The sequence below is a fragment of the Halictus rubicundus genome, chromosome 6 (assembly GCF_050948215.1).
Source record: "Halictus rubicundus isolate RS-2024b chromosome 6, iyHalRubi1_principal, whole genome shotgun sequence".
In the NCBI taxonomy this organism is placed as follows: domain Eukaryota; kingdom Metazoa; phylum Arthropoda; class Insecta; order Hymenoptera; family Halictidae; genus Halictus; species Halictus rubicundus.
In genome coordinates, this window is record NC_135154.1 from 17,507,602 (window position 1) to 17,522,183 (window position 14,582).

Consider the following 14,582-nt stretch of genomic DNA (forward strand, 5'->3'; position numbering starts at 1 on the left):
GCTAAAAATTGTCTGCATCAATTATTCAGAACAGAATCTGAATAAAAACATATGTCACCCCTAAACAATTTTAAAAAATGAAAAATTCCAAAAAGTAGAAGCTAGATAAAAATTGGCGAAGGTCACGACCCCTAAAAATTAAAAAAAAATTGTTACAACTCAAAAATGTATCAAATAAGTAATTATCCTCTAGAAGTAACATGCTAAAAATTGTCTGCGTCAATTTGAAGGAGCAGAAGCTACATAGAAATTAATTTCATCCCTCAACAAATTCGATAAATGAATGCTATCGTCAAGTTCCCCTAACATTTTCGCATAGCCCCTTTGCGTCGCAGATGCATAACGTCCTATTCCTGAGTACGTACGTGTGCCAGCAGTAATTCGTGATTAACCCCCATGTATCCTGTCAGAATGTGCGAGGGCGTCGTGCCACTTTGCGGTATCAAAACCTAATTTCTCCGGTGCACGCAGTCGCCGTTGATTTCGTGCAAGCGTGCCGCAATCGAAGGCGGCGTCCAATCAATTCTCACGAGGACCAGCATCTATCAATCGAGCCACTGACCCCTCGGCTTTAATTTCATTTTCCCGAGTCACGAACGTTCGACCTGGGCCCACACGTCGGCGTGCAAGCACTTCCGGTACCATCGTCAATTCCTAGACCCTCGCTATTTCTCCATATAAGACCGAGAAGGCTCTCGGTCAAAATGTATTTCCAAGGGTCACGTAGCGGCCATAAAATTATCATCGCCGTGTGCTCGACGCCGTCGAATCATTTTCCCGGTGAATCGTTTAAATGATCGCGACGCAGTCCGGACCTCTGTCCGGATGAAGAACGGGAAGAAAATGGCCGATAATCGTGGTCCGTCTGTCAGGGGAAAAAAAGAAAGAGAAGCGAAATTGCCTCGGTGCCGCTCCGAGGAAAATGAAAACTATGGCCGCCACGATCATTCGAGGAACCGTTTCCTACTCGAAAGCACTGCGGCTTTTTAAAACAATTATTTAAAAGCCGAGAGAAGTGGGGAAAGTAGTGAATTGTGATGGTCGAAAATATTTTCAAAGTTGCAGAATATCAAGTGAACTATTGGGACTGATGCGGCCCCACTTACGCTAATAATTATTTAATAATTATTAAAAGAAATTTTACTGTGCCACTACGTTTTTATTTACTATTGCGATGGAGATGAATATTGAACATAAATTCTATTATAGTACAATATCGTAGTCCGATTAAAGGTTAACACTAGATTTACGGGACCCGTCAAAATGACGGATTCTAATATTTTTCAATTGCGAATATTGAGATTGTAAAAGTGCATCTATGAGCAATCATTTAACAAATTGATTTCTTTGGGTATATATTATTGAAAAAATGGCTACAAACTTTGACCGATACATTCATGTTATTTTTATAAAGTAATGTAAAATAGTCATTTTTAGTGCTCCGTAAACCTAGTGTTAAGAATAAAATATTGAAAAAATGTTCTCATGGAATAAGACTGAAACGTATTTAAAGCGGATCGCGTTACTTTTAAGACGATTTCAGAACGATTTCGTGCGAACGAATCGAAAGATCGTTTCGGTCGAAGCGAGTGAAGCAATGGCACGGATTAATCGATCATCTGAACAATTTGTCAAGATCACCTGGGCCCAGTAGAAAAGAAGCGAGTCTAGCAGCGTAGCGTCCCGTTGATTAAGTAGTTTTAAATGAAAGTTTGACGGGTCTTGGCACGTGTGCCGAGTACCAGGGCGTTAAGACTCGGTGTTCGATCGATCCGCGTTAAAATCGAGAGGCGAACGAAACGACAAAGATAAAGAGACGAGGGAAAGAGAGACCCGGTTGTTCACTGGGCCACACGTGAACGACAATGCTCACGCTTCGAGCTCTCACGGTTCAGGGTTCAACGTGGCTGCGGCTGACATTTAACGAACCGAATTAAATAATGATATAAATCATTTTATTAAAGACCATCGAACCGCGCTGCTGCTGCTGCTCGGCGAATTGACCGACATATTTAAAGGTTAGGGAGGAGGAAACGTAAATTCATGTCAGCGGTTGGACATGCCTTTTCTCTTTAACCGGAGTAATACTTTCTTCGATTATGGCCGCGGATCCAGTATTCTAGCGAATTTAGTTGGCACATTTGTCGTGGTAACAGGTTCGAATTTAATTCCCGGTTTTACTAATCGCTTTTTAAACATTGTAAACTTGCAGGAAAATTTGTAATTCAATTGTGATAAACGGGATTGATATAATTTTGCGCTCTTGTATAAATTTTCATTGTTATAATGTGTCAATTGTCGATTATATTATACCAATAATATTATTAAAATACGATTCTGCAATCGTATCGGATTGCACAATTAATACTTAGTTTATGCTCGACACAAAATGGTAAAATATACGATATCCGAGAGCTGTGCAATGTTATACACATTTCGATCATCTGTGTTTCCGAAGAAACGAAAGAATTTTAATCGTCATTGATTAATATCAGGAATTTATTATCAATTGTCCAACTCCAAAAGAAGAACAAGGTCAAAATATGTTAATACGACGGTAGTGGAGGTAATATAACCGTCAGACTGGATTCATTGATTCGCGATCGCATGCAGATCAGTATAATTGAAGCCCGTGTCATGCGTCGATGCCTCGACGTCCCTTGATAGACTGTCAAGCTGTTCGATCTATTAAAGCAAATCGCATAAATCACCCACAGTTACGCAATGATTAATCAGATTCTAGTACACGTTTGACTCACGCCGTTCCAGATAATGCAAAGATTTTCAATGGAATGGAACAATAAAGTTGTTTGGAAATTAACGGTCAATCTCTCCGATTCACTGCACTATGATAACTGAATTATAATTCACTATTTGCGCGCAGAATTATTCATCGTTGCCTCTTTTGTTCGTGCGTTTCATGAAATCCCTCCTGATACAAAAAGATTATGATACTATACAGCAATAAGATCGTTTAGAAATGAACCGAATGAACAGAGGTTCCACCGTTCCTTTTCCGCTTCATTACAATAACGTTTATTATTGTCTCAGATGTCGTAAACAATACTCACCTGGACGTTGCAGGAGAAGAATCGCCTGGATGCTCCCGTGCACTTGTTGTAGCCATTGTCGCTGCAACAATAAGACGTTTTTATAACGACTGAACCCGGTTCCTCTAAAGCGTTGTAAGGTCAGAGGAACAATAAGAAACGAAGTCCTGCAGCATCCGCGGGTACGGTACCTTCTGCAGGATAATAATATTTCAACGAGAACGCCGCGAGAGGTTTTGAAACAGTCATACCGTTTTCTACTGGCTGCTTAAAACGACCACTAAACGGAACATCCACGTTCAGATTGCAAATATTCACCGACAACTCCGGAAAATAATTTTCCATACTTTCAACGACAATTTTAACGATAAAAGTACGAGAGTCAAATATGCTTTCAATCTTCAAAAAGTTCGTTTATTCTTCGACAAATGTTCTTAATCTCGTTTTGAAATCACACTGAAGAAATCAGTTTTTTTCATTTCATGAATGCATTACAGTTCCGGCGAACAGAAAACGATTGTCATTTTTATCCGAGGAACAAATCAGCCGCAAATAAAATGCCAAGGGTATTTCTGGCTTTTCTTACGCGTTTCCTTTTTCCAGAACATTTTCCTGCGGCGTGGAACACGACCGAGGCGTTCTCTATTTCACGAAATCGCGTTCGCAGTTCGATTCTAATCTCGATTACGACGCCATCCCGTCGATTTTGCATCGAAACGCGGTCGGTATCTCTAATCAGGAATTCACACTCCGTTAAATCGCGCATCCGACCGCCGCTTCCTCGTTAACGAGCTTCTTCTCGATGAAAACTCGAAGGAAAAGTGGAGCGACCAGTTTTTCCGTCCCCGTAAACCACGTCTCCTCCCACGTGGCGAGCGAAAAATCCCCGGGAAAAAAGCGTGGATCCACTTCTCAATGATTCGCGCCGTTTTCGGTGAAATTACGTTTGCCAGGATCGCGCACGTCCCGCTGAAATTTTCATGCGGAAATCTATCGCTGGGAATGTAACGAATCGCCATAACCCGCTCGTGAAACACGGACAAACGCCCGCACATTTATTTTTTCCGCGTTCACGTCGACCGATGGTTCCCAAAATTAATTTATTCCTTGCGCGTGACGCGTGGGTCGATCGGAGAAGTTATTTCACCAGTGTGAAATGTTGCGTTGCTCCACGGTGGTAATACTTTGTTTGCAAGAAGCGAGTGTAATAGCGACTGTAGACGTGTGTGAAGAGCATAAAAATGTAGAATTATTAGCATTCATTCCCATATTTTTTGCTGGAGTTGCCGAGCCTTTTATTCGGTAAATTTTTCTTTAAATATTTCAATACGCTCAAAGAATTGAATTAAAATTTTTACGACTGGTGTCGTGTCTGTGCAATGTCGTTGTTATCAGCCCTGCTAAATTAAAATTTTCATTTTTAACTATCTTTATGTAACTGGCAATGTACTCTGATGATAAAACGAGGTTTTTCAAAAGTCGAAGGTAGGTGCAAAATATTATAATAGATCGACAGTATTATCTCAAAACGGACATTAAAATATTAATTTTTAAAGTCAGTCAAAAAATAAAAAAAATTGTACAACATTCGATCATTAAATACAGTGTTTATATAGCGTCAAATGTTATATTAATGAATCAACAGAATAATCTAAAAATTCGCTCGAGTGTCCAACATTTAAAAACGAATTTAGTATCGAAAATGGTGGTCCGTCAGAGTAAAATATTTGTGGCAGACGGCAGATTTTAAACGAAAAATATATTTTGAGGTTTCTTTGGCGGTGATAATTCATGGATTTAACGTTCCAAAAGCTGCAAACTACACCTGTCGCATTAGTGTCGGGTTAGCGATCGTTATGTCAAGATATTAATCTAATAGCGCACTCCGGGAATTAATTTCGATAAGCCACTCGCCGATGCTGCGTCTGGATATCGTAAATTGAAAAGAGCTGTAAACTCGGCACGATCGACCGCAGCATCCTATGCGATGGAGCGTGTCTGACCTATGACACGATCTATCCGATACCACGAAATAATTCCCTGCATTAAATGCCCTACCATAACGATTAGCCCGCTTTCTAGAACCCCTTCAACGTGTTATTACCAACGGGTTCACTCTCGGTTTCACAGAATCTGATTTTCACGATCGATCCTGCGATTTTCCTTCCCTGACTTTTACTTGTGAAAGGGGCTCCTCGATTATGGAATAATTTTTATTAGACTACGGACAGACACCTGCAACTAATGGACTGCAGATTTTATGCATTTATTCTTGATCTTTTAAAATTTGACAGGCAAATGTTTAAAAATATGTGATGAATTTTTACGTCTTCTTCTGGAATATGATACGATGTTTTTTTGTATGAATTTATTCGTAAAAGTTGATATTTGTATGAAAATTCGCTGTCTAATTATGAATCGAACCTTAGAATGCTTTAATTTTATTGTGTTAAGAAATCTTTGAGGAAAATTTTCTTTTTAGTACCAATTACCTTTTACTGTGACGTAATGATGTCATAGGAAAATCATGACAACAAATAAATAATGGTAAGACATAATAACGTGGTTAGAAAGAGCGTAAGACCGCAGCAGCGTGAATATTCGCTGCAAGTAGAAACAGCCAGCCACAGACAGACACGGCGCTAACCAGACAGACTTGAAAACACATTTAGAATTCTTTTCTTTTCTCTTGCAGCTTCAAATACACAAATTGTACTTTACAATATTGAATTGTCTTTCTATACACTGCCGCTGTATTTGCATAATAATGGTTATAACATTTCATACATATTGTATAAGTGAAAATTCAATTTAATCTTATTCTTGTAAAACTTAAATGCACCTCAAGTCAACAAAAATTTGGCAATAAAGAAATTGTGATTATTTTGCATGAGAATTCTATTAAAATGTAAATACGAAAATTAAATTGAATATAACACTAGATTTACGGAACCCGTCAAAATGACGGATTCTAATATTTTTAAATTGGGAATACGCATCCATGAACAATTATTGAACGAATTGATTTGTTTGGGTACATATTATTAAAAAAATGGTTACAAACTTTGATAGATACATTCATGTTATTTTTATAATGTAATGTAAAATAGTCATTTTTAGTGGTCCGTAAACCTAGTGTTAAAGATTCCTAGACGAATGAATCAAATAAACTCGCGCACGAATGAACGAAGTAAATTCACAAATTAATGAATTAAATAAACAAATGCTGGTGTACGAACACTTATAAAGTCATGTATAAAATTTACCTACGTTAATTGTTGATGGCCAGACATTATAAAAATGAATCGCGGAAAAAGATTAAATGAAATTTGTTCTCCGTGACCGATTTTAAACAATCCCTCGAGATCAATGATCGAATCGGTGGAAAGTTCAGCGAGATAGGGATCCACGACAGAAAGCGGAATGGGTAGTCAAGCTTAATCTTGACCCCAGCCAGGAGATAAGAAGGATTTACCGCGATCTCGCCGGAAGTTTCGTCGGTGCGTCAAAAATTCTGGTGAGGAGGCCCCGAAGCGTAGAAACTTCACCCGGACGAGGATTGAATTTAAGGAAACCCATCTCCGCGGGAAATGACGGGGTAAAAAATTAATTTTCCATTAGCCGGGCCTCGGAGCGTTTAGTACGTTGGTGGAATTTCAAATTTCTTATTACCAGCCACCTCTCTCTTCCTTCTTTTTCTAATTAATATTAACGCGACACCTGTCTGCCAACGTCCGAACATACTCGCGATTAAATCAACAATTCCACAACAGTTGCAAACAATTTCTGGCTATTAAATTCGAACACACTACAAACATTTTCTAGGACCACAAGTACTAAGTCACTTACATTGATTAGGCTTTTTTACAGTTAAAAATCCTCTTTGATAAATTAATCAATTCATCTGAATTCATTCTCGCGTGTGTCCTTCACTTGCTCAACTTGCTTTGTTCTTTGGTATCATATCGACGCAATGATAAAGAAATCAATTTTGCAAATTGTTTTTCCCAGAATTTAAAAATTACGGTGACATGAGATTAAATGGTCCATGTAGCAGGACTTTTCACTTTCCTTTGCATATTCTTACTTTTTACAAATTTAGCTTCAGCAAACTGTTAAAAATTGACGCAAGGAGCAAACGAGAGTCAGACAAATCTTAATACTCTCTGGAAAATTGTAAGCCGAAGAGGATTTCCCAGTGTCCTGATTAATTCCCATTAATCAACATCCCGTACGGCAACGCGAGCTGCAGGATAATCTGATAAATCGTTAAAAGGCTTCTCCAGGGTGTAACATAGTGGATTTGATGATGAACTCACTCCAAGTCGAGACACTGTCTAGTCTGATGCGAGACGCCTCCTCCGCAGGACCTGGAGCACGAGCTAGGTGACGACCAAGGTCCCCAGGCTCCACTTTCTGGTTCGTCCGTGTCTAGAACGGAGCTGCTGTGCAGGTAGCTCTCGCCATGTTGTCGCCGGTGTCTCTCGTGCCTTAATTTTATATGATGCTGCGAACAGAGAAGCAAAAGGAAATGATTCATAACGTCTCTGCCCATCGACGGTGTCGATGGAACTGGATGCTGCAGGAAGAATATCTGCCGTGGGAACGCGAAGGATTTCACGGTAAGTGGTCTCTTGTTTATCTACGGCCTACCTAGAGGTAGATTCTAAAGGGTTCCGTGGGTGATCTTCGTGTTGAAGAGCGTAGGCGTGATCCCCTTATCAGAGAAGCTCGATAAGGTACAGGCTTTTAGCAGTGATGAACTGCGGTCGAGACGGGGGTGAAAACGTGAATTACGTTATCGTCCGGAGAGAGGATATTTTCGAGCTCGTGGTTGCATCGTGGTTTAAACGTTCCGTGGAACACTCGATTTTTAATTAATACTCTCGGTCGAGTGAATTTATCGTGATTAGTGAGATCGAGAAAGTTCTTCGAGATAGATTCTAGGAACCTCCAGCTTGGCTCTATAGATTCTAGGATCCTCTATCTGGGCTTCAAGGATTCTAGGATCCTCTATCTGGGCTTCAAGGATTCTAGGATCCTCTATCTGGGCTTCAAGGATTCTAGGATCCTCTATCTGGGCTTCAAGGATTCTAGGATCCTCTATCTGGGCTTCAAGGATTCTAGGATCCTCTAGCTTGGCTCTATAGATTTCAGGATTCTCTAGCTTGGTTCTATAGATTCTAGGATCCTCTAGCTTGGCTCTGTAGATTCTAGGATCCTCTATCTTGGCTCTGTAGATTCTAGGATCCTCTATCTTGGCTCTATATCATCTAGGATCCTCTATCTGGGCTTCAAAGATTCTAGGATCCTCTAACTTGGCTCTATAGATTCTAGGATCCTCTAGCTTGGCTCTGTAGATTCTAGGATCCTCTAGCTTGGCTCTATAGATTCCAGGATCCTCTAGCTTGGCTCTATAGATTCTAGGATCCTCTATCTTGGCTCTGTAGATTCTAGGATCCTCTATCTTGGCTCTATATCATCTAGGATCCTCTATCTGGGCTTCAAGGATTCTAGGATCCTCTATCTGGGCTTCAAGGATTCTAGGATCCTCTAGCTTGGCTCTATAGATTTCAGGATCCTCTAGCTTGGTTCTATAGATTCTAGGATCCTCTAGCTTGGCTCTGTAGATTCTAGGATCCTCTATCTTGGCTCTGTAGATTCCAGGATCCTCTAGCTTGGCTCTATAGATTCTAGGATCCTCTATCTTGGCTCTGTAGATTCTAGGATCCTCTATCTTGGCTCTGTAGATTCTAGGATCCTCTATCTTGACTCTATATCATCTAGGATCCTCTATCTGGGCTTCAAGGATTCTAGGATCCTCTATCTGGGCTTCAAGGATTCTAGGATCCTCTAGCTTGGCTCTATAGATTTCAGGATCCTCTAGCTTGGTTCTATAGATTCTAGGATCCTCTAGCTTGGCTCTGTAGATTCTAGGATCCTCTATCTTGGCTCTGTAGATTCTAGGATCCTCTAGCTTGGCTCTATATCATCTAGGATCCTCTATCTGGGCTTCAAAGATTCTAGGATCCTCTAGCTTGGCTCTATAGATTCCAGGATCTTCCAAGTTGACCCTACAGACTCTAGGATCCTCTAGCTTGGCTCTATAGATTCTAGGATCCTCTCTCTTCGTGCCATCAACTCTAGAATTCTTCGACGTGAGTCCATGAATCCTGGGATACTCTCGTTTGGATCCAGGACTCTTGGGATCCACTGACTTAGGTCTGTGGATTTTAGAACCTTCTAGTTTGTATACTGGATCCCTCTGATTTGTGTCTATAGTTTCTAGAATCCCCACCCTCGGGACCCCTATGGACTCTGACTTTGATCTATGTATCCTAGAATCCTGTGGCTTTGGTCTATGGAACGTGGAACCCCCTAGTTTCGATCCATGGATCCTGTAAGCCTCTGATTCGTATCTATGGTTTCTAGCGTCCGCTATATTGGATCTCTGAATTGTAGGATCTCCTGAATCCAACTTACGGATTCTGGAACCGCCTACCGTAGCTCTATAGATCCTAGGTGTGGAAACTCCGCAGTATGGGGATGCTGCGTCCATAAATCCCAGAATCCTCATTCTCTCATCTACAAATCCCAGAACAGCCTAACTCCCATCGAAATCCGCACGTGTCCATTAAAAACGCATTTTCCCCGCGTTCAGTCGTCCACGAGGAAAACTTCTCGGCGAACCAAAGGACGATAATCCCCCTAGATTACCGGAGAAGGAAAGATCGTGAGATTAATGCCCCGAATGGAGCGACGATTCCACGATCCGAGGAAAATTCGCTTCCATTCTAAAGGCGGGGATCTATGCAACATTTGAATGGTGCCTTTTGGCCGAGCTCCAAAGCAGTTTCCAGCGGTCGGTTGTAAAGTGCAAGAGAGCTTGGTTTCCAAATAAAATTATCCGTCGCACTCTTCCCACCGCCGAGGCACATCTCGCCCAATCATCGATACGGTTCCCCCTGTTCTGTTCTCGCCGGTTGATCGCTATCGTTTCCACGCTGACCGGACCGAAATCGCCCGGAATTGGAAGATCGAAAATGTTTTCGGTTCAAACTGCAATCGACGGATACGGGAGAGCGCCCCGGCATTGTCACAGAACTTGCCACGAGTATCCACTTGGCCCAGATTATTGGTCTTTGAAGGGAGTTGGCGAACTTGTCGGTAGCCGGCTCTCGAAACTTGTCCCGCGACGGGTTAACTTAACCGAGCTCGGACAATTTCGAGAGTTTCGCGGATCGATGTGTATAGCCGCTAAACAGCCGTGACAAATGAGGATCCGGGTCTTGTTTAATTTTTCAACCAGGATTATTCAATTCTCGGGGATGAACCCTCCCCTCCGCAATAACTCGTCGAGGACACCCTGGTCCCAGACACATTTCCATAATTAATCGCTAAACTGTGAGTCTTTGTGCGAAGTGCTTATTTTTCTGTCCGACTTGTAGAGAACTAAGCTGAATACAACGAATTCTCGATATATGTCAACAACACGGGTCTCGCCAGCGTCATGTATCGTGCACGATACATAGTCAAGCCGTGTTATGTTTACACTCCTCGACGTCCGAGGCCTCTCGAGCGTTTATCAGCCAAGCCTCGGCGACATATATAGAGAAATCACTGTGCTTCTTTCATGGGCTGGAAAATTCTTCTAGATCACGTTAAATTCAAAATACTACTTTGAAATGAATTCTCATAAATGCCTCACGATCCGTAGTCTAGGGATCACGTATTAGAACCACGGAGAAACATGATTGACAAGATACCAGTTGATTTGCTCCGACAAAAATAAATTAAACTATACTCCGCGGTCGTCGGTTAAGCGATTATTACCATAATCAGTAACGCTAAGCGTTCCTGCCGTTAGGGGGATAAATGAGAAATGGACTACGCCAGGTGCGTGCTTTTTCGTTGCGTCTTCACGGGTATTTAGCGAAGCCAGATTTATGGCGTTCATATTGATTACGCCTCGCGTAACTCATCAGATTAACAAGTTACAACGCCGGCTCGCGAGACGTATTAAATCATGTCTCTTGCGTTCCAACTTTGATGGGATCGTGAAACGAGATTCCTCGGTGAGTTACTTAATGCACCAGCCGTCTTTGAGTAAATCTCGTTGCGTGCTATGTATCTTCGAGCCTGACAGCAGGATCCTTTTAAAGTCTACTGCTCCTGCTACTTCAATCAAGTAAATCAACTCTCATTAATTCCGTCGTGACGCTTCACGCCCGTGCCACCGGTCGCTAAATAAACAATTCACTTCTCTGTTACGTCGAACATTGTTTCCTTTACCAGATTTCCGGAACGAGCTGCCCAATTATTCCCGACTCTATATTACACTCAAATTACGACGGCAAGATGAAACTACGACTTTCTGAATTGATGAAAAGAAAATAAAGGGTAGTTCTTAATTAGAAGGGCTGGTTTCATTCGGAGACTTATAAAACAGCGTTCACATTTTCATTTTTGAGACATTATTACGATATTCCTTGCCTGTACATTATTTCTACGAATAACTGTAATCAATTCTTCACCATTCGACACACTAAAATCGCTAGCAAATAAACAAAATTTCCGACTGATTTCTACCGTCCAAAATCGGTTAATAAAATAGGAAATCTGCGCATAGGGGATCTGTGCATGATAAATAGAAAATTAAATAGATCCATGAAAGCATTTAAATAATTTAAACTTGCTCAACTGATTAAAATGATTAAGAAAAGACATGAATTTCGTAGCTCCTGTATCCACGGAATTAATGCAGACGATTTTCATTTTGCACAAAAATCCGCAGTCCAGTGTTGAAAATCAATTGTCTGCGCGTCGTGATTTGTAATGGTGTTACTACTAGGAACTGAGGGTAATTCATGAAGACTGCTCGCAAAATTAGGTGAAAGCGGGTCCAGTTGTTCGTGAATTAACGGGAAAACTCGGTCGATGAAATTCCAACGGCTCCAGCCACGTGGAATCGCGTTTCGCAACTAATCCCTGTCGCAGAACAGCGTCGATCGTTTGACGCGCGTGTTACGCACGATGATGTAAACCGTGTTGCACAGCTGCCTTGGTTTATGGTTTACACGCCGACGGTTAGTCACCGCTTAAGACGCGCCGTTTAATTACTTGATTTATCGCGGGCCGGTCGCGATCGCGAGACTCTGTATTGCTGTGAGAATTCGTCGGAGACCTAATTTCTTTTTCGGATGATCCCTTTATAGCTCCGAAAGCGAGATGAACCGTCGGCAACTTGCTGAATGACTCATCCCTCTTCTCTCGTGCGACTTGTCACCCCGTGCACGACTTCGTGGAATCGCTCGAAGAATTTCTTTTTTTTTTGTCACCAGGGAGCATGTTAACCCCTTGTACCATAACATCGGGTCCAATAAAGATTTCGAACACCAAATATGTTATTTTCAGCGGATTTTTTAAGACAGAGATCAATTTCTACTTGGCTTCTACGCCTTGCAACGAATGCGAACAATTTTTATGTCGCATGAAGATCAGCAGTCTAGTTTTTTTTTTATTGTACAGTTGTAACCTCCGATGAGAGGTTATTCTGCAGTCTATATTACATACATAATATTACAATAATAACCTTATACTAATGTGAAGGTAACGCAATAGATACATATCAGTTGAAGTCGCTTAATTGGTAATGGACGCAGCAGTCTAGTTATTAATATATTGCGGATTTTATGCATTTATAACAAAAAATGTGTTGGTGCAATTCGATACAGAAGAAAGATTGAAATAATTGAAGAATAGCGAATTAATATTTGGTATGTGTTTCAATTATTCGGGAAAGAAGTAAATGTATACCTGGCTCCTATCTCGTGCAGTTAAGGGCCAAGGGTGGTCACGTGACTTTTTCAGAGTCAGCAGATCGGTAATTGCTATATAATTACCGTTCACAGTTTTCAGACACAGATCGTCTCGGTCTTGATCCGACGGGTCTCAAATCTGTGACTAAACTTGACACATTTTTTGCTCTGTATTATCATGAGTACTGACGCCAGAAACATGCTTCAAGTTTTTGGCTTCATTTCGTAGAGAATCAAAATATAGCTCAATTTGTAGCTGAAGATATTTTCAAGCGCGCTCTACTCTCGATTTCATCCAGAAAACTCATCCAGTGGTATAAAAATGCTGCGCGGCATGCACGTCGTCAAAATTTTTGGCCTACTTTTAACGCTTACATTACCAAATATTTGCATAATCTCGTCTGCTCATGGCCAGCGCGCGCTATTCTTTCGAAATATTCTCATAAAAGGACGAAAAGTTGATTTTGTCGGTAATGCAGTCACTCTACCTTATCGTGAATTACGGAGTCTCGGCTCTTACCGCAGAAAGTGTTTATTTTGTACGGAGATCCGCGGTATATTTGTTAAATATAACAAGACTGGTTTTCACGAATCGGCTTGCATTGCGCCGCAGTATTCCTCGGAAGCGGGTTTCGCGTGTGTCGCGCGTTCAATTTCATAGAAACACGGTCTCATCTGTCGCGGTGCATCGCTTCGGAGGGGGCAAGAAGGAAGAAGCTACTCTTACGGTTTTCTGCGAGAAGCCCCACTGCAGGGAGCTGCCGAAAAAATAGCGGAGTCTCCAGGCTGTAAATAAGTTTCGACTCGGTTACAGCTGTACCCGTGCACTTTTCTCCAGCGTATGCAAACGAGAGAGAGAGAGAAAGAGAAGGAAAGAGGGGGTTAAGCAGAGAACAGATGGGCCTGGGATACTCGCGTTTCCGTGCGACGCGCGAGCCAGCGGGCTTTTCTTTCCACCCGGAGCATCTGCGGTGTCGCGTGGACCGTATTGTGAGAATATACGACGATAATAATGGCGCGTCCGCCGACGTGGGTGACTATAAAACCTCGAGACAAGACTCGCTTCCCGCAAAACAGCCCTCGGAGAGAGGCCCGCCCGGGAAACGACAGATTAAAACGCTTCGGAGCGATGCTAGGTGAGACCCGTTCATGTTAGAATCTCGTTTCCCTGTTTTTCTAAGACTGCCTCGCGTGAGGCAGCCTCGGCTTCGACCGAACCGAGAAAAATCGACTCTCAGCTAGGGTTGTTGTGACGAGTTCGTTCACGCGCGATCCACATGTGCGACCATGTGGTCGAGGGAATTTTAATCGCTCGCGCGTTAGACGATTTAATAGCAAATCTCATTATTGCTCAAACAATTTTCGGAAACTCGAATTTTACCTTTTTGTGTTTCTTGGGACCGATTGAATTTTTTACTCATTTTACACTGTCGTGGACTTTAGAACGAACTCCCCGATCGATTATGTTTAGACGGCTTTAAGCATCGTTATTTTTGCGACGGCTAACGGAAAAATTTGGACCCTTTCCCATTTTTCTTTGTTTTGCGATGAGACAGATGAGGATGCGTTTCTATGAAATTGAATGCGCGACACCCGCGAACCCCGCTTCTCAGGAATTCAATTTTTCTTTACGACGACCCTTTCCTTCGCTGTTCCGACATAGTGGAACTGCCATGATTCCCCTGTCTGTCAATTGAACCCTTTAACCCTTGGA

The 14,582-nt window shown here is 41.8% G+C and overlaps 1 protein-coding gene across 7 annotated transcripts in view; it reads right to left on the reverse strand.

Annotated features, from left to right (window-relative positions):
- Nucleotides 1-14,582, reverse strand: part of Ppn (proteoglycan-like sulfated glycoprotein papilin) — a 189,038-nt gene that overhangs the window by 37,610 nt on the left and 136,846 nt on the right. For all 7 annotated transcript variants that reach the window (XR_013082378.1, XR_013082379.1, XR_013082381.1 and 4 more), the window contains exons 3-4: nucleotides 7,370-7,557; nucleotides 3,072-3,132 (exon numbers count right to left, since the gene is read on the reverse strand). Coding sequence is in view for 1 of the 7 variants with exons in the window: in XM_076789086.1 (XP_076645201.1) it covers nucleotides 3,072-3,132; nucleotides 7,370-7,557 (249 nt within the window). In the remaining 6 variants the exon portion in view is untranslated. The remainder of the gene's footprint in view (nucleotides 1-3,071; nucleotides 3,133-7,369; nucleotides 7,558-14,582) is intronic.